The 21,394-nt window shown below is 43.1% G+C and overlaps 1 protein-coding gene across 1 annotated transcript in view; it reads left to right on the top strand.

Annotated features, from left to right (window-relative positions):
* The window catches only part of LOC140483625 (macrophage-stimulating protein receptor-like), a 134,204-nt gene extending 118,641 nt beyond the window's left edge, over nt 1-15,563 (top strand). Inside the window, exons 16-21 of the mRNA XM_072581916.1 lie at nt 379-459; nt 3,381-3,562; nt 5,623-5,732; nt 7,806-7,971; nt 10,281-10,417; nt 11,618-15,563. Of these exons, the coding sequence (XP_072438017.1) occupies nt 379-459; nt 3,381-3,562; nt 5,623-5,732; nt 7,806-7,971; nt 10,281-10,417; nt 11,618-11,825 (884 nt within the window). The 3' untranslated portion in view covers nt 11,826-15,563. The remainder of the gene's footprint in view (nt 1-378; nt 460-3,380; nt 3,563-5,622; nt 5,733-7,805; nt 7,972-10,280; nt 10,418-11,617) is intronic.
* The last annotated feature ends 5,831 nt before the right edge of the window (nt 15,564-21,394 follow it).

Below are 21,394 nucleotides of genomic sequence, written 5' to 3'. Positions count from 1 at the left end.
AAAAAAGACAATCATTGGTTCATTTCTGAGGGCAATGTCTTGAAAAATACACTTAACTTAAAATTTAAGCAAAGCCTGGCAGTTAACTGTCAATCAACAATAATGGGTGAATTCTTCATGGAAACATCTCTACTAGAGTCCACTTGCCAATCACTGGGTACTGTCCTCACATGCAATATAAATGTTGGTTTTCTTCTTGAATTGGTATTTTTGGGAAATGTCCTGATCAGCGCAAGATGAAAAACTTTAACAAAGGAGAAATGTGTTTGTAGCAATAGTCAATAATTACTTTGTTCAACACTGGAGGTGGAAAGTAAAATTGGTGAAGTTTTCAGTGCATGAAAAGGAATGTTAAAGTAATGGTGCCTCTCTTTACAGGACATTTTGGTAGTGTTTACCATGGGCTGTACAAAGACCAGAATAAGAAAGAAATCCACTGTGCTGTGAAGTCTCTGAATAGTACGTACTAGAAAACAAATAGCATGCTGTCATTGTTCCATGATTTCTTTCTTTATACCTTAATAATTTGTTTAGATTTTCTTGTCAATTTTTTTTGTCCTCTGTGCCTTTCCATATTCATCTTCTGACCTATCCAGTTGTTCAAATATCAAAGTGCTTGGTCTTCCTCTATATCAGTTCAAATAAAGAGAAACTGTCAATCAGTGTTAGTGGGTATATTCTCCGTGGGGTTAAAAACAATGATTGCAGATGCTGGAAACCAGAGTCTAGGTTAGAGTGGTGCTGGAAAAGCACAGCAGTTCAGGCAGCATCCGAGGAGCAGGAAAATCGACGTTTCGGGCAAAAGCCCTTCATCAGGAGTACAGCTGTATTCCTGATGAAGGGCTTTTGCCCGAAACATCGATTTTACTGCTCCTCGGATGCTGCCTGAACTGCTGTGCTTTTCCAGCACCACTCTAATCTAGACTCCGGTGCATTCTCCATGGCAACACAGTTAGCAATCAGATTCCACTTGCCAACCAATCAATATTTTTCTCTCAGCCAGTATAAATCTTAGTTTTCCTGTTAAATTGACTCCCTTATATCAGTTCTCTACATCAGTTTCCATCTTTCCACACCACACGCTAGACGGCAACTAACCTGGCACCTACTGAATTGTGTATTTACATATTTTAAATCTTAAAGTAAAAGTGTTCTGTTTTTTCCTCTTGAACCTTGTCTGTGCCCTGTGACTTTAAGACCAATTATAATTCTCTCTTAACTCTGTGCCTGTCCTACGCTAGCTTGGAAGAGACTAGGGATTAAATATAAGATAAAACATAAAAGAACTGCAGATGCTGTAAGTCAGAGACAAAACCAGGAGTTGTTGGAAAAGCTCAGCAGGCCTGGCAGCATCTGTGAAGAGAAATCAGAGTCAAGGTTTCAGGTCCGGTGAGTTCTGAGGAAAGGTCACTGGCACCGAAATGTTAACTCTGAATTCTCTTCACAGATGCTGCCAGACCTGCTGAGCTTTTCCAACAACTTCTGTTTTAGTTAAATATGGGATTCTTGTCTTCATGGTTCTGCACCATCCTGCAGAGTTTGAAGTTTATTACGATAATAATTCATATGCAACAATACACCTTCAGTGTAATTAGAATCAGTGTTAAGCTGTTCTGCTTCCCTCCCATTTTTTGTGTTTTTCTTGCCGTACTCACTGTCGCACTGGCTGACAAGTCTATTCATTTCTAAACCAAGGAGGTATGTATGACCCACCAGCATGACTCTGTAGTGGGAAAGCCACTACATTGTCCATGGATGTAAGTCTTGTGTCTCATCCCAATCCCCCCACCCCCCACCCCCCAACTTTCTACACTGGACTGACTGAGATCGGGCAATTCAGTGAATGTGGTGAGACAATGAGTGAGGATTTCAATTTATTGAAAACTCATTCCCTACTCAGGGTTAAAATTAGACCCAATGGCTTCAAACATCCTGGGGTCGGCGAAGGTATAGATCCTGTTTCTCGTGGGGGCACCCGAGATACCACATAGCACCTTACCTGCCTGAGAATCTGTTCCTCCGAGATGTTTAAATTGCTCTCAGTTAAAGAGATATTGTGGGTAGAGCACTCCCAATCATCCCCAACATCAGGGAGATGTACTGATGAGAGATTTTGGGCTATGATTTATGATCCCTTTCATTGTTGGCAATCATTTACACCTTGGGATGGCTCCAAGCCATTACTCAATAAGACAATTGAGACAGAAGCAATTCTCTGAGCAGTGTCAATCCAGAAGGAGTTTTGAGATTTTTAAAAGCCAATTTTTCATTTCAGTCATTCCACCTTAAGAAAAGGGAACTAGCTATGCACTGTGTCACAACTACTGATGCAACTGCTTGCAAGTACTGGCAGCCCACAAATGACTCCTCCAATTCTAGATGCTATCTCTACCCTGGGCTTCAGAAGTAGAGGTATTGAGTACAAAAGAGCAGAAGCAATGTTGAATTAAGTGGCATGCTGGCTCAGTGGTTAGCACTGCTCACAGAGTCAGGGACTTGTGTTCAATTCCAGTCTTGTGTGACTGTCTATGTGGAGTTTGCACATTTTCCCTCTTTCTGTATGTGTTTCCTTTGGGTGCTCTGATTTCCTCTCTCAGTCCAAAGATGTGCTGCTTGGTGGATTGGCTATGTTAAACTGACCATGGTCCCCAGGAATGGGCAGGTTAGGTGGGTTAGCCATAGGAAACACAGGATTATAGCGTAGGGATCTGGGTATAGAAGGGATGCTCTTCAGAGGATCTGTATGGGCTGAATGGCCTGCTTACATGCTACACGTATTCGATTCTCTGTCTGTATGTCCTTGAGAGGGTGCAGAGTACAATCATCAGAGTGAGTCCAGGGTGAGACATTTTCGGTGTGAGAATTGGTTGGAAATGCTAGAGTTATTTTCCTTGCAGCAAAAAGGATCGAGAAAAAAATTGATAAAGATGAACAAGGCTATTAGCAAGTTTACGTTTACATGGATGGAGTGGGTGAATGGGACTCACTGGGTTAGTCTACAAAATGTCAGCATAGACTTGATGGGCAAAATGGCCTACTTCTGTGCTGGAATGATGCTAGAACATAGAATATTACAGCGCAGTACAAGCCCTTCAGACCTCGATGTTGCGCCGACCTGTCGAACCAATCTGAAGCCCATCTAACCTACAGTATTCCATATAGGTATTTTATATATTCCACTATAGTTCTGTGATACCTCCAGAAACAGGGTCCCGAGAATCTCCAAGCCATGAATTTCAGTGTGCCTCCTTGTGGAGGAAGACCAATGTGCAACACAAAATAAATATTCAAAACCCTCCTGTCCAAAAACAAAAATACACAATAAAATCAGTCTGCTTCATGTTGATAATCATCCTCATTGTGCTGTGATGTTTCAATAGGAATTTCAGATGTTGAAGAGGTGGAGCAGTTTTTGAAAGAAGGGATTATCATGAAGGATTTTCACCATGAAAATGTTTTATCTTTGCTCGGAATTTTCCTTCCTAAGGAAGGGTTACCGTTGGTAGTATTACCGTATATGAAGCACGGAGACCTTCGGCATTTTATCCGTCAGGAAAGCCGGGTATGTGAAGATTAATTCAATAGTAACGGTATAATATTACTGGGGATGCAGCCTATTATACATTGTGGACATTGCGAGTAATTTTAATCGTGTGGAAACCATTAGGGCCACGCTAAATATCTATGGGGAAGGCGATGGCTGAGTGGTATCATTGATGGAATGATAATTCATAGAAAGTGAGGACTGCAGATGCTGGAGGTTAGAGTCGAAGAGAGTGGTGCTGGAAAAGCACAGCAGGTCAGACAGCATCCGAGGAGCAGGAGAATTGAGCATAAACCCTTCATCAGGATCTTGACAAAGAGTTTATGCTCGAAACACTGACGCTCCTCCTCTTTGGATGCTGCCTGACTGGCTGTGCTTTTCCAGCACCACTCTCTTCAACTGTTAATCCAGAGACCGAGGTAATGTTCTTGGACCCAGGTTTGAATCCCACCACGGCAAATGGGAAAACCCACCTGATTCACTAATGTCTTTTAAGGAAGAAAACTGCCATTTTACCTGGACTCCAGACCACAGTAATTTGGCTGACTCTTAACTGCCCCTGGGCAATTAGGGAAGGACAGTAAATGTTGGCCTAGCCAATGATATCCTCATCCTGTGAGGGTGAATGAAAAGAATGTAGCGGCCAGTCCAATATCGACTGTTTCTTGAGTCATCGACAGAAGTTAAAATTGCCTCCTGTTCCTGGCCATGAACACCTGAATTGCATTTACTTGGCAAATCTCCATCCCTTCATCCTTGTGGAAGTGACAAGGGCTCTGATCTATTTATAATTACATTTGTAAAGCCAGGCAGGAAGTAATTTTGTGAACAATTGTGGCTACAGCTGAAGGACCAGTAATTCTGTAGTAGATCTGTAATGTCACACTACACAAATTTGTATTATTTTCCTGAACTCTTTGTCTTCCAGGATCTTCCAATCTCAGCCTCAAAATCTACATCAGATTTATAAAGTTTATAAAGTTTTCAGTGGATCTTTGGATGTCAATGACCTAATTTCACCCTGGTTCCTAATTTTCCAACTTACAAATTGAGTTGGATGATTAACCAGGTGTGATCCATTGTCACTAACCAATCATTGATGATGCAGAGGTGTCCCGATGTCAACACAGTATCCCTTGCGAACAGTCTCAGTGAAATGTTGCTTTTGAGGACCATGTCACAGAGTCGTAGCATAGAAAGTAAAGTGCAGCTTCTGATTGTTGCTACACTGTGCTGGAATATCAAACCATAGAATTCCTGTATCTACCACGAGGGACGCTGAGATGCATTAGGACCTGCCTATTAGAGTGGCACAGTGGCTCAGTGGTTAGCACTGCTGCCTCACAACACTAGGGACCTGGGTTCGATTCCAGCCTCAAGCGACTGTCTGTGTGGTGTTTGTACATTCGCCCCGTGTCTGCGTGGGTTTCCTCCGGGTGCTCTGGTTTCCTCCCACAATCCAAAATTGTGCAGGTTAGATGAATTGGCCATGCTAAATTGCCCATCGTGTTCATGGATGTGTAGGTTAGGTGCATTAGTCAGGGGTAAATATAGGGGGAGGGTGTCTGGGTGGGTTACTTTTTGGAGGGTCGGTGTGAACTGGTTGGGCTGAAGGGTCTTTTTCCACACTGTAGGGATTCTATGTGAAAATCCTCCCGCGTACTGGTATCTGCAGATAACGATTTTGTGTATAACAAGGTGTGAGTGACACATTCCCTGCCAAAAAATGGGATATGTTCAAGCCTTGTGCCTTGCTTTTGAAATCTCCTAGAGGCTGAGTCAGTCATTTGTTCCCCACTGCCTTCTGCAAAGGCAATGCCTCAGCCAATCAGTGTCAAATTGCCAACCAACCAGCACCCTTCCTAATGGCCAAGATAGAAATTGGCGTTCACAAAGTCCTACAAAACGGGTGCTGTGACATCATTCCCAGAAATGGTTGGAGGAAATAGATATTTTAAAAAATATCCCGTCGGTGAGCAGTTTGGACTGGCATTGATGGAGGATGCTCTGTGTCCACTTATTCTGTTGAGTGTCAAGACTGATTGCAAATGTTTGTATCTTTCCACTTTCATGTACAGAATCCAACAGTGAAAGACTTAATAGGCTTTGGGCTACAGGTTGCCAAGGGAATGGAATACCTCGCACTAATGAAATTTGTTCATAGGGATCTTGCAGCAAGAAACTGCATGTAAGTACATGAGTAAATTATAAAGTTGACAGTCTGTTGTACTGGGAGAGATAACAAATATTTTATAATTGATTTTCAAATACACTCTAATTGACCTCTCTCTATCCATTGGAGGAAATGTAAAGAGGTTGGAAAACTTTACAAAATAACTTTGCTGAGAATTTGACATTCAGTGCTATACATCGTTCTGAAACTAAAAGCGGCACAGTGCTTTGTTTAGCAGCTGAATCAGGATTGGTGCCACCAACAACAAATCCAGATCAATTAGACACTCTTGGTCCATGCTGAGTTAGCTGATGTTATGAGAATGAGAGTTGAGCCTCATTCAATTAACCTCAACATCAGCATGAGAGAGAGAGAGAGAGATCAGCCCCAAAGAGCAGTTGAAAGATGCACCCACCTTGGATGTGGGATGACGGTGATGTTAGGCTCAACGATGATGCCTTCCTTGATTAAATAATTTACATTCAATCCTCCTGAGGCTCATAAAGATTTGCCCCCTGAGCAGAAACCTTAGAGAAACCAAACCTTTAGTAAAACCCTGTGGCTTTTGGAGGCAAAGAGAGCCAAGTGGGCTGAGGAACAAGGAAATAATGAGGAGCTGTTTAAAAATAAGCTTTGTATATCAAAGTTATCAATTTTGAATGTGAGGTTAACATCAGCTGGTTGAGTTCTGAAGAAGACTCAGACCAGACGCAAAATTTTAACTCTGTTTCTCTCTTCACGTGCTTGTTTTGTTTCAGATTTCCATCCTCGCAGAGTTTTGCTTTTATCAGATGTTTAGGTATTTGTTCAGAACCTGACTTACAATTTTGTGTTTTGAGTCTGTTAGAAGCTTGATTCTGGTCGATGTATACACATGGAAACAGAAAACTTTACACTTCCATATCTCATGACCACCCGCTGTCACAAGCCACTTTCTCGCCAATGATGTGCTTTTGAAGTGTAGCCATGTTGTAATGGAGGAAACTAGGTGGGCAATTTACACACAGAAAGCTCCCACAAACACCAATGTGATCATGATCAACTAATCTCTTTTTGTGATATTGGTTGTGGGCTAAACATTGTCCAGGAGGCCAGGGATAACTTGCCTTCTCCTCTTTAAAGTAGTTTTGTTGGGATCTTTCTCATTAGTTTACAGTAGTAAATAGGGCCTCAGCTTAACACCTCTTCTAAATAATAGCATCTCTGCCAGGCAACCTCCCTTAGTGCTGGCAGCCGGAGGGTTAGAGTTGATTTTTTATATCCTGGGGTCATTTCATAGAATAGAATTACAGTGTGGAAGCAGGCCATTCGGTCCATTGAGTTCACATTAACCCTCCAAAAAGCATCACACCCAGGCCCACTCCCCTCCCCTATCCCTGTAGCCCTCCATTTCCCATGGCTAACCTCCCTAACCTATACATCCCGGGACACTATGGGCAATTTAGCATGGACATTCCACCCAAGTTGCACATCTTTGGCCCTTGGGAGGAATCGCACATGGAGGACGTGCAAGCTCCATACTGACAGTCGCTGGAAGCTACAATTGAACCGGGGCCGTGGTGTTGCGAGGCAGCAGTGCTAACCACTGAGCCACCGTGAACTACAGTCTGGTTCAGAACGATGCCCCCCCACCCCCAGCATGGGTTCAATCCCTGTATTGCATGCCTTCCTACACACACACACACACACACCTTGCAGAGTTAAATTGCACATGTAACTTATTGTCTTTCTGTAATGGAGAGAGGTGTCTGTGGTCTTTATAACAAGTTTACCAGAGTGGGACTTGAGTGCAGAACCTTATGAATCAGGAGCAAGGGTACTACCAACTGAGCTACAGCTGTCACAAGCAACAACAGTGCGATTTCTGCATCAAATGCTCAAGTATAAGTGTCCATTTCCTGTCCCATTGATCCCTATTGAATGCGATAAGTGGTCCAAGAAAATATCAGAGTTGATCAATTTTTGAAAAGGGATACAGAAGGGATTTCTTTAAGGACGTGCTCTTGCAATTGTACTTGAGGATTTCCCTGGTTATGGACTTGGAGTTGCTGCACACTGTTGACTTGTGTATGTCCTTGAATGCTTCAGGCTGGATGAGACCTATGTGGTGAAGGTGGCAGACTTTGGAATGGCACGGGATGTGTTGGACAAAGAGTATTATAGCATTCAGGACCATCGGAAGGCCAAACTCCCTGTGAAATGGATGGCACTTGAAAGTCTGCAGACTCAAAAGTTCACAACTAAATCAGATGTGGTAGGTTTTCATCTGTTCCATTTGGGCACCGCTGCTGTGCGCAGCCAGCTTGTACTTTCTTTCTTCATGGAATTGTCAAGTGCTGGTTATAATTACACATACAGTTCTTATCCCTGGGTATCTCCTTCCATGCTGTGAGATTTGTGGTAGTAACCCCTCGCCCTATTACTGATCAGTATGGGCACATGATATGTCCTTTTGATATGTCCTTGGGATGCTGAGACGATCAACACGTGGCCCTGTAGGATGTGTTATAACATTTAGTACCAACACAACCTGGATCTTCTTGTGACAGGGATCCGTACTGTGAGCCTTATGTTCTCTCCTCATAAAGCAGCCAACAAGCTGCATGTTTGAGGCTGGAGTTCAGGCTTCCTCGAGACAGTGCTTTATGTTGTATACTCTGCTTCTCCTGTGAAGTATTTCTGTGTCCCACACCATTCCCACTGGAATGCCCTGCCAGTAGCAGTGGTGGACTCTCCCTCTTTATGGTCATTTAAGCGGGCATTGGACAAGCATATGGAGGTTATTGGGCTAGTGTACGTTAGGTAGGCTTCGGTCGGCGCAACATCGAGGGCCGAAGGGCCTGTACTGCGCTGTATTTTTCTATGTTCTATGTTCTATCCTCCAGTTTAAATAGTAGCTAGGTGACCATCTCCTGCACCTCTATAACTGGGAACATTGTCCCACTCCCCACTCAAGGCTGCAATGAGAACCAGAATCTGTACTTTCCCTTCTGACCCAGCTCATTATCCAGTCGACTCCATGGACAGGATGACTGATGGTTTGGTGACTGGACAAAATCTATTTCACAAACAAACATTGCCTGGTCTTTAACTGATATGTTGAGGATTCCATGAACACCACAAACTGATTGCCTTGCTCTTTGCTCACTATATATTTAGGTCTTTACTCACATTTGCAATGTATGTGATCATGCATCCACCTACACTGCAATTATATGATGGTCACAGTACAAGACACAGTGAGTTTGCATTTCACATAAGCATGGAAAATTGAGAGGCTGGACTGACCTTGCTTATCTGTCTCTAGAAACGCAATGTCTTCCTCACAAGTCACTGCCCACTTTGACCTTGGGGAGATCAAAACTATTTGTCCCTATAACTCCCTATATTCAGCATTTCAGAAGATCCTTAGATTTCCCAGTGAGGTAATCTGGAACCAATCTTCTTCAAATTATAGGGAGGAGACTTGCCCTCCCGAGATGTGGCCAGGAAGGTGGTGGGAGGGGAAGATAATTGGGTTGGTTCCGCATAGGGGAACACTCTGCTGCCTTTCCCCTTGCTACAGGAATTAAATTCTGGGCAGGGAGGCCCAAGCTTTGCCTTCCTTGCTCACCACCAAGTGATGCTCTTACGTGGCCAATGAATGACCAGATAAGGTCCTCCTCATGCCAGGATTAAATCCATTCCTGGCAGGTGAGGACTCTGGCAGACTGCCTGATTGGCGAAACAGAATAGTCTGTCTGCTGAGTTGGGGGGTTGCGGCGGTGTGTGGGCCTCAATCTGGAGGTGATTGGGAGCTTGGATAGAGACGGGAGTGTGTCTGCTGAAAGCCACCCCGTGTCCTAGCTATGACCCTTCCCAACCCTCTTTCTTCCTCTGCATCCTTCCCGAAAAATCACCAGCCTTGCTCGCTGGTCCTGCTCTTCAGTGGCACCCAGAAAACTCAGCCACTAAAGTGGCTTTGCTGTTCCCAATGGCTTCACAGAATTGTTACGGTGGCTATTCGGCCCATCATGCCTCGATAGGCACTGCTCCTGGTCCCTGAGCAGCAGGCACCATCAGGTGAGATGGGACATCACCATCTCAGGATCCGGAAAGCCCACCGGGTGACCACTTAAGTGCCTGACAAGATACAACGGACTTTGTAGTGGTGAGGGAATATCCTACACATCATGATGCCCACCACCAGACCTTAGAGGAAAATTCCCTGGAACACCCCGACCATCAATGTGTTCCTCTATTTTACTAAATTCAAGCTCACAAGGACTGAACCAGAGTGGAAAATGATTGTGTGAAATTCCACAATGAATCATTTCAAATGCATCATAGTAAACAAGACTGAATGGGTTTACAACTGTTCATATAACACTTTGACACCAAATTAGTGACTAACACATGACTAGGAAAGTTTCAACCTCTAAATGTATTTTCAATCGCTCTGGGAAATGCTGGAAGTAACAGAGGGTGTGAGGGTCAAATCCAATTTGTATTAACCTCACAAGTGTGGCTCTGTGTAAGTCCTGCAGGCTTGACCGTTCTCTCTGTTGGTATTGTTATGTTTAGTGGTCATTTGGAGTGTTGATGTGGGAGCTACTGACTCGTGGGGCACCACCCTATCCGGAAATTGACCCTTATGACATTACAAGATTTTTGTTAAAGGGACGAAGATTGCCTCAACCCGAATATTGTCCGGATGAGCTGTGAGTATTTGTTTCTGTCTGGCTATCTTCCTTTCGTTTTAGAGTTTATTATACCTGTATTAACGTGGGAGACAGTGACATGGCGGTAATATAACTGGGCTAGTAATCTAGAAGGATAAAGTGAGGACTACAGATCCCCCTCCCCGCTCGCAGTTACCCCCTACCTGCATCCACCTATCATCTTCCTACCTAACTTCTCCACAGCTCCAACCCCACCCCACTATTTATCTCTCATCCCCTTCCCCATTCCTGACGCAATGCTTATGCCCGAAACGTCGATTCTCCTGCTCCTCGGATGCTGCTTGACCTGTTGTGCCTTTCCAGCGCCACACTCTTGACTCTGGTAATCTAGAAGCTCCACCCTCAGCTGGGGACATGGGTGCAAATCCCACCAGAGTTGATGGTGTTGTTTAAGTTCAGTTACGGAAAGGAAAGGATCTTTGTTAAATAAACAACATCCGGTTCACTGGCGTCCCATGGGGAAGGAAATCTGACCTTACTTGGTCTGGCTGCTTGGGGAACCAAGTCTACAATAAAGTGGCCGACTCTGAACTACCCTCTGGAATGGCTGAGCAATCCACAAAGTTCAAGGTCAATTAGGAATGGGCATCAAATGCTGACCTTGCCTGTGACACCCACATCCCACGAACTGACTTGACATCAGTTCAAAAGCAGAGTCACACCGGACTCTAGACATTAATTCTGTTTCTCTCTCCACAAATACTGCCAGACCTGCTGAATTCCTCTGTGTTTGTTTCTGATTTCCAGCATCCACAGTATTTTGCTTTAATAATAATTTGCATTATTATTGGCATTTTGATTTCCTTGAATCTCTGCATTTGAACAGGCCCCAATAACCTTTCTTTATTTAGCTTTTGTTGTGAAGATTAATCGGCCCCTGGAGTGGGTGGGGGTGGGCCGGGCTGGTGAAACGTGGTTAGGGAGAAAAGAGGAAGGGCCAACTTTTTGCTTGTATTGCTTATGTAGCTGTAAAGATTGTAGACAGTCCTGGCTCCTGAATCGGTCACGCTTCAGTTGAGTAGGTGGGAGAGTGGATGGTATAGTGAACGAGTACACAATCGGGAAGGTTTGCCAGGAATATGTTGGGAACTCAACATCCCCCAGCCCGAAAGCTCGAAGAAGTAGAGTTCTAACTTTGACCCACAAGCCATTGTTTCAATAACCTTCTTCCTCTTACAGGTATAGCATTATGCTGCATTGCTGGGATCCAAAGCCTGAAATGCGACCACAATTTACTGAAATTGTCTATGAAATTCAAGCGATTCAATCCATGTTACAAGGAGAGCACTACATCAACTTGCAAGTAAATTATGTGAATTTCGGGAATGACCAGCCCTACCCAGCAGTCAACACTACTGATGATGAGCAAGACCTGGATTCAGACTGATTGCGTTTTGCTGCACATGATAATACTTCTGTTCAGATGGTGACTTGAATTTCAGGAGAATGCTATCTCTAAGCACAACAGAAGTCATTCCTGCAGTTCAGCTACTATTTCTCCCCTGTGTTTTCCCTCCAGTCTCTGCTAATTCCTGTGGTCAATGCTATCTGTGTAAACAGTTAATGGGTGCCCAAGTGGTCAGTTGCAACTTTGCAACCAACGGTTCTGTGCAAATCCAGGCAATGACGATTTTCTTAAAGGCCGAGTAAAGGTTTTTATCGACTACAACTTCTATTGAACGTGGCATCAAAATGTCTAAAGGCAGTTCACAGGAGCATGGTCAATAAAATTTGACACCAGGCCACGTAAGGAGACGTGAAGGGAGATAGCGAAAAGCTTGGTCAGAGTAGGTTATGGGGAGTATCTTAAAGGGGAATGAGGTGTAACAAGGCAAAGCGTGTTGGGGAGGGAATTCTAGAGCTGGGATTGAAGTGCTTAAAATTGAGAATGCTCCTGTGACCAGAGCATGTAGAGTGCAAACATCTCGGATGCTGGCAGAACTTTCAGGGGGAGAAAGGAAGGGAATCCATAGAGGCATCTGAAAGCACAAAGGCACTTTTAAAAACAAGTCAGTGCTTAACTGGATGCCTATGTAAGTCATCAAGTGCACCACATTATCCTCAGTAACGTAATATAACCAAGAGTAGGTGAGATGACACAGTGCAGAAGAGGCCCTTTGGCCCAGTGAGACTGTTCTTACTGATGACAACATGTTGTGAGAAGCCATTGCAGTCTCCTGCCCCTGAATCCACAACCAGCGAAGGGCTTTGCTGAAAGGAGGAATTGTGAAATGATGCTCTCAGGGTAAGGTGGATGTTTTTCAATCAATAATAATGGAAAGGAATAAGCTTTATTGGTGCCAGTTGCATGCATCCAAACTGCAATGCAAGGGAAAACAAATACAGAGTTCTGTTCAAAGATATGGCTTCCATTCATTTCTTGTTTAAATTTCGTTGATTGTTCTGTGCAAGCAGTGAGGAATGAAACATTCCATCAATCGTATTGCCTTGACAAAATATTTTATAGGGAAGTTAAAAAGTCTTGAGGTTAAAAGTACGATCATGCCAGTAACAAGCTGTTATTCTTTCTACCATCATACTGTGTTAGCTATTCATAAAATTGGAAATCATAGAATACCTACAATGTGGAAGCAGGCCATTCAACCCATCGAGTCCACACTACCCAGACCCACCCCATCTCTGTAACCCTGCATTCCCCATGGCTAATCCACCTAGCCTGCACATTATGGGCAATTTGGCACAGCCAATTCACCTAACCTGCACACCTCTGGATTGTGAGAGGAAACCAGAGCACAACCCACGTAGACACGGGGAGAATGTGCAAATTTCACACAGACTGTCGCCCGAGGGCGGAATCAAACCCAGGTCCCTGGTACTATGAGGTAGCAGTGCTAACCACTGAGCCACTGTGCCACCACTGTGGCTGCATTAGGGAGAGGCCATTCACCAGGAACATTTAAGAAAGTAGAAACTAACATTTGCATTCACTTTGCTTTCCTAATTCGCTGGACCTTTGCACTACAGTGATTAAGGGGTGACTGATGTGTTATTGACCCCCCGCTTCTAGTCTTCCTGCCACTGTTTGCAAACACACAGGATCTTGTGGCCCCTTGAGCCAACTCTGCCCTTCAATAAGGTCATAGCTGAACTGTTTATGTTCCAAACTCCACATTCCCTGAAGATCCTGCCAAACAGGAATCTGTCTTAACCATGTTAAATGATCCCTCTCGCCCCTGAAGCCGAGAGTTCTAGAGCCTCGTGAGCCACTGGGAGGGAAACAAAAACCTCCTCACTCCTTGTCTGAAAGGGCAATCTTTAATGTGAAAACGGTGCCATTAAGCTGGAGCCCAGCCCACGTGAGGAGACGTTCTCTTTGTCGAATGTGCACACTTCAGTCAGGTTACCCCCCCCCAACCCCCTAAAACAAACACAGATAGACTCCAATGGAAGCAAATCAACCTATCCCCAAGACAAGATGCTCATCCTGTCTAACTTTCATTTCCATTCCCTGCATAATATGGATATCAAACAGTGGAAAACTCTGGGATTTTATCTCATGTGAGTAGACAAGGAATTATTGACAGTGTAAAACATTTGCAGTGTATCCAAACCCAGTGAACCTGAGCTTGCATGAATGTTGCCACTTGAAGAATGAAATGAACAAGTCCGTGCGTCTATCATTTCCCCACAATCTGCATGTTCAATCCCTGCTAGGAGACCAGTGTTTGGCTGGTTAACTTGCTGCGCAATTCCTTGTCAGTTTGAGTAATGAATATTCTCGAGCTTCAGGCTGGGAAATAGCCATTTAGCCCAACAGAGTTAATCCCTGCAGGAGCCTAATATAGCATCTAACTACATTTGCAACACCCCAATGCTTACTTGTATGGCTTGCTACACCCTGTCTGATTGTTGATCATTGTTTCAATGAATGTTCCTGGAATGTCTGCTTTGAATTTGCTTCTGACGTCATTCAACTTGGCATCTTCTGACAATCCTGATGAAGAGCTTATGCTCAAAATGTCAATTCTTCTGAATGCTGCCTGACTGGCTGTGCTTTTCCAGTACAGCACTCTTCAACATCTTCTGTCATAGACTAGAATCCCTGCAGTGTGGAAACAGGCCATTCAGCCCATCGAGTCTACACCCACCCTCCAAAAACCATCCCACCTCGACCCTCCTCCAACCTCTCATCCCTGTAACCCTGCATCTCCCATGGCTAATCTACTTGGCCTGTACATCCCTAGACACTAGGGGCAATTTAACACAGCCAGTCTACTTAATCTGCACATTATTGGACTATGGGAGGAATCTGGAGCACCAAGAGGAAACTCACACAGACATGGGGAGAACGTGCAAGTTCCACACAGACAGTTTCCCAAGGCTGGACTCGAACCTGGGTCCCTGGCGCTGTGAGGTAGCAGTGCTAACCACTGAGCCACCGAGCTGCCCCCTACTGCACCTGCTGCTTACTTTGATGAACAGTTTTTTTTCCTGTGCCATAATTTAATGCATCACATTAAGGATCACCATTGACTGCTTTCTATCTAGATGGTACAATGTCTGATTAATTCATCAATATTGACATGAAATCAATTTAAAAGCTCTTCTCTGCACATTCTCCAATGTAGTTTGTGCTGGGTATATACATTGGAACTAAGTTCACACTTAAAACAATAGCCACAGTTGAATTCACTTGCACCAAATGTTTAACTCCTTTGCCAGCAGATGCTTAACTGAACAAATCTGAGCAGTTCATCTGCAGTTATGACCCCAGCAAATCAACCTAAAAAAGACGTGTGAAACATTAGATTTTGGATCATAGCTCTTAAAAATTGCTGCTGTCTCCAGACTTAGCTGGACAATGGGTTGATTGGACTGTGTTCGGCGTTAGAAATGTGAATAATTGCAGAAGTGCTTTGTATTTCTGCCTTGTTGTATGGAATTGGAGTGAATGAGTCGTAGTTTGAACTATTCAGATTCTAAGAATGGATGAGAATTATATTTAGAATCAAGTCCACCTTTACCTGGAGTTGATGGGATTAAAAAACAAATTGTACATCTGGTGAAATTTTCTAATCGTGAAACGTGTACAGGCTGTTACCAAGCAGCATTTATTTTTGTAAATTTTTGTATTTTTTAAATTATAATAATGATGGCCTTGAAATTCAGCTCTCTGAGTACTTCATGGATTTGAACAAAATTTCTTTATTTGATGTTGAACAGTCTATGACCTGTTTGAAATAAATGGGCTGATTGCTCCGTTAAAGAAGTAGATAAACCATCTGTGCAGTGCTGTGCGAAGAGGCTAATTTCAAGACATTTCTGCCAGAAATGGATTGTGATATAACAGTGCCATTGTTTAGCAGGTGCAGAGCTGTTGCTGGGGTCTGTGTGGTAATGTCTCACTGTTTTTGTTTTCTGTATACCATCTCCCTTGCGGCGTACTGAGGAGTATGGACTGCCAGTACATAGGCCTACTTACTCAAGCCGGGGTCAGCTTCATTTTAAAACTCTCATTCTCCCAGTTCCAAGATGGCAGCAGAGGAGGATGCTCCAGCAAGAATTCATCCACCCCATCATTCCGTTTCTTTGTTTTCTTCTTTTTCTTCTCACTCGTATTTGTTTGTTCTCTTCTGTCATTTTCTTCTTCTGCCCGGAGTGGAGCAGGGATGGCCAGCAGACCTGGAACAGAGCAGGGATGGCCAATGTCTGGAGTGGAGCAGGGATAGTCAATGGACCTGGAGTGAAGATGACTACTGGTTGGGAGCCAGTGGAGCGTGGACAGACACATGGAAACCCTTGGAGAAAGAAAAAAGTAGACATTGCAGTCTTTATCTAACTTACACTATACATTACTTACCTGCAATGTAGCGTAACATTTTAAAAATTTTCTCTACATTTCATATGTAAGATTTGAACCTACTTTGTACCTAAGATAGTGCCATCTGTTGGAGTGGCTGAATAGGCTGGGGCGGTTTTCCCTGGACCGTCAGAGGCTGAGGAGTGACCTTATAGAGGTTTATGAAATCATGAGGGACGTGGATAGGGGGAACAGCCAAGGTCTTTTTTCCAGGGTAGGGGAGTCCAAAACTAGAGGTTTAAGGAGAGAGGGGAAAAGATTAAAGGGGACTTGAGGAGCAATTACAGGTTAGTTGATGGCTGTCTTTTAGTGGATGTCGTTTCAATTCCAGACGTGTTTGGTGCTTCCTGCACCTACTTTAAATTACCAAGATCAACAGGGAGAGGGTGGTGTGTGTATGAAATAAATTGCCAGAGGAGGTCGTGGAGCTGGGTACAATTACAACATTTAAAAGAAATCTATAGTAGTCCCCCTGTACCCATGGGACATACGTTCCAAGGCCTACCACAGAACTTGAAACCACAGGTAGGTGAGAACCCATTCATTTAAATGGGTAACGTTCCTTTCCAGCAGCCCCCAGTCTCTGGTTCCAGAAGGTTTCCTTTAACATGTTCAGGTAACTGAAACCGCGGAAAATGATTGCGCGGATACGAGGGTCGCCCTGTATATTGGTACATGAATAGGAAGGGGTTAGAAGAATCCGGGGCCAAGTACCAGCAAATGGGATGACATCAGTTTAGGATACCTGGTCAGCACAGACATGTTGGACTGAAGGATCTGTATAACCGATGACTCTATGTGCACTTGCGAGACAAAGGCAATGAGCCAAATGGTGGAAAATGGGATAAGGCAGTTGTTTTTGACAGGTGTTAACATGATGGGCCGAAGGGTCTTTTTCTGTGCTGCAAACCTGTATGACTCGATGACTCTAAGCAGAAAGTTGCATTTATCGAGGATTAGCAGGAAGCAATTGCCTGACCTGAACATCATACAGAACGTGGTATCAATACAGAACACTGTCAATACAGAAAGTGGTGTGTGCTCTGTATTGACTCAGTCAATACAGAAGTGCCAATACAGTATATTGTCAATACAGAACATTGTGTCAATATAGAACACAGTGTACTGTATTGACACAGTGTCAATACAGTACAATATGTCCACACAAAACACTGTCAATGCAAAACACTGTCAAACCAGAACGTTGTGTCAATACAGTACACTGAGTCAATACAGAACACCATGTCAATACTGAACACTGTCAATATAGTACACTGTGTCAATGCAGAACTCTGCATCAATACAATACACTGAGTCAATACAGAACACCATCAATACAGAACACTGTCAATACTGTAGAATATGTCAATACAAAACACGATGTCAATACTGAGCAGTGTTAGAACAGAACACTGTCAATACTGTCAATACAGAGCACTGTGTCAATACAGAACACTGTCAATACAGTACACTGGGTCAGTACAGAACACTGTCAATACAGAAATCTGTCAATACAGAACAGTGTGTCAGTACGGAACACAGTGTCAATATAGTGCACTGTGACAATATACTACACGGTCAATACAGTACACTGTCAATACAGAACACTGTCAAAAGAATACACTGTGTCAATACAGATCACTGTTAATAAAGAACATTGTCAATACAGTACACTGTGCCAATACTGAACATTCTGGATTAGTGGTGCTGGAAGAGCACAGCAGTTCAGGCAGCATCCAACAAGCAGATGCTGCCTGAACTGCTGTGCTCTTCCGGCACCACCAATTCAGCATTTGGTTTCCAGCATCTGCAGTTATTGTTTTTACCCCAATACTGAACATTGTCAAGACAGAACACAATGTCAATGCAGAACACTGTTAATACCATACACTGTGTCAAAATGGAACAGTGTCAATACAGTACACTGTCATAATACAGTACATGGTCAATACAGAACACTGGGAGAAAGTGAGGACGGCAGATGCTAGAGATCAGAGCTGAAAAATGTGTTGCTGGAAAAGCGCAGCAGGTCAAGCAGCATCCTAGGAGCAGGAGAATTTACATTTCGGGCATAAGCCCTTCTTCAGAATACTGAACATTGTCAATACAGAACACTGTCAGTACAGCACACTGTTTCAACACAGTACAGTGTGTCAGTACAGGACACTGTCAGTAGAGAACACTATATCAATACAGAACACTGTCAATACAGTACACTGTGACAATACAGTGCACTGTCAATACAGCACACTGTCAATACAGTACACAGAGTCAAAACAGAACACTGTCAAAGCAGAACACTTTGTCAATACAGTACTGCTGTCAAAACAGTATTTTGCCAATGCAGAACATTGTTAATACAAGACACTGTGTCAGAACACTGTCAAACTGGAACACTTATGTCAATACAGTACACTGTGACAACATAATACACTGTCAATAAAGGACACTACCACACAGAACACTGTGCCAATACAGCACACTGTTGCAATACAGTACACTGTGTCAGTACAGGACACTGTCAATATAGTACACTGTGTCAATACAGAAAGCTGTCCATACAGAACAATGTGTCATACACAACACTGTCAATACTGTAGACTGTGTCAATACGAAACATGATGTCGATACTGAATAGTGTCAGTACAAAACACTGTCAATACAGTACACTGTGTCAGTACTGAACAGTCAATACAGCGCACTGTGTCATTACAGTACACTGTCAATACAGAACACTATGTCAATACAGAATACTGTGTCAATATAATACACTGTGTCAATACAGAACACTGTCAATACTGAGCACTGTGTCAGTACAGAACACTGTCAATACAGGAAACTGTGTCAATACAGAATACTGTCAAAAGAGGACACTGTGTCAATACAGAACATTGTCAATACAGTACGCTGTGTCAATACAGAACACGATGTCAATACTGAACAGTGTCAGTACAGAGCGCTGTATCAATACAGAACATTGTCAATACAGTACAATGTGTCAATACAGTACAATGTGTCAATACAGTACACAGTGTCAATAGAGTACACTATGCCAATACAGACCACTGTGTCAATACAGGTCACTATGTCTATTCAGTCCATTTTGTCAAAACAGTACCTTGTCAATACAGAAAGCGTCAATACACTACACTGTGTCAATACACTACACCTTGTCAATACAGAGTACTGTCAATACAGAACATTGTCAATACAAGGCATAAGTCTAGATTAGAATGGTGCTGAAAAAGCACAGCAGGTCAGGTAGCAGCCGAGGAATAGGAAAATTGATGTTTCAGGCAAAGGCCCTTCGTCAGGCCCTTCAATACAGAACACTGTCAATACAGTAGCCTGTGCCAAAACTGTATGCGGCCAATGCAGAGCACTGTTAATACAGTACACTGGGTTAAAAAGGAATACTGTCAAAACAGAACACTATATCAATACAGTACACTGTCAATACAGTACACTGTCAACACACAACACAGAATCAATACAGCACACTGTCATTACAGAACACGGTAAATACAGGTCACCATGTCAATACAGTACATTGTGTCAACACAGTACACTGTGACAATACAGTACATTGTGACAATAGAGTACACTGTTAATACAGAACTCTGTCAACACACAACATGGGATCAATAAGAACACTGTCAGTACAGAACACTGTAAATACAGGTCACCGTGTCAATACAGTACACTGTGGAAATACATATCACTGTGTCAATACAGTACGCTGTCAATACAGTACATTGTGTGAATATAGAACCCTGTCAACTCAGAAAGCATCAATACACTACACTGTGTCGATACAGCAAGCTGTGTCAATACAGAATACTGACATCACAGAAATCTGTCATTACAGAACACTGTGTCAATACAAGGCGAAGTCTAGATTAGAATGGTGCTGGAAAAGCACAGCAGGCAGCATCCGAGGAGTAGGAAAATGGAGGTTTCAGGCAATGGCCCTTCGTCAGGCCCTTCAACACAGGACACTGTCAATACAGTAGCCTGTGCCAAAACAGAGCACTGTTAATACAGTACACTGTCTCAAAACAGAATACTGTCAAAACAGAGCACTGTGCCAATACAGAACACTGTCAATACAGTACACTGTTAATACAGACCTCTATCAATACAGACCGCTTTGTCAATACATTACATTGTGACAATACAGTACACTGTCAATACAGAACACTGTGTCAATACAGTACACAGAGTGAATAATGTACAATATGCCAATACAGATCACTGTGTCAATACAGTTCCATATCAATACAGAAGGCATCAATACACGACACTGTGTCAGTACACTATGCTGTGTCAATACAGAACACTGCCAACATAGCCCACTGTCAAAACAGAACACTGTTCAATAGAGTACTCTGTGACAATGCAGTACACTGTCAATACAGACCACTTTGTCAATACAGAACTCTGTCAACACACAACACAGGATCAATACAGATCAATCAGTACACTGTCAATACAGAACATTGTCATTACAGTACATTGTGTCAATACAGTACTCCGTCATACAGAAAGTGTCAATACACTACACTGTGCCAATACAGTATGCTGTGGCAATGCAGAACACTGTATCAATACAGTACACTGTCAACACACAACACGGAATCAATACAGAACACCGTCAATACAGTATACTGTGTCAATACAGAAAACTGTCTGTACAGAACACTGTAAACTCAGGTCACTATGTCTATTCAGTACATTTTGTCAATACAATACCATGTCAAAACAGAAAAAGTCAGTACACTACACTGTGTCAATACAGTATGCTGTGTCAATACAGAATACTGCCAACACAGAACACTGTCATTACAGAATAATGTATCAATTCAGTACACTGTGACAATCAGTACACTGTCAATACAGAACATTGTCATTACAGTACACTGTGACAATACAGTACACTGTGAATACAGACCATTTTGTCAATACAGTACATTGTGAAAATACAGTACACTGTCCATACAAAATACTGTCAATACAGTACACTGTGTCAATACAGAACACTGTGTCAATACAGCACACTGTCAATACAGCACACTGTCAATACAGCACACTGTAAATACAGAATACTGTAAATACAGGTCACTGTGTCAATACAG

Source organism: Chiloscyllium punctatum, chromosome 12, assembly GCF_047496795.1.
Source record: "Chiloscyllium punctatum isolate Juve2018m chromosome 12, sChiPun1.3, whole genome shotgun sequence".
Classification (NCBI taxonomy): domain Eukaryota; kingdom Metazoa; phylum Chordata; class Chondrichthyes; order Orectolobiformes; family Hemiscylliidae; genus Chiloscyllium; species Chiloscyllium punctatum.
Note: the sequence above shows the minus strand (reverse complement) of the source record. Positions and strands in the feature narration are given on the sequence as shown.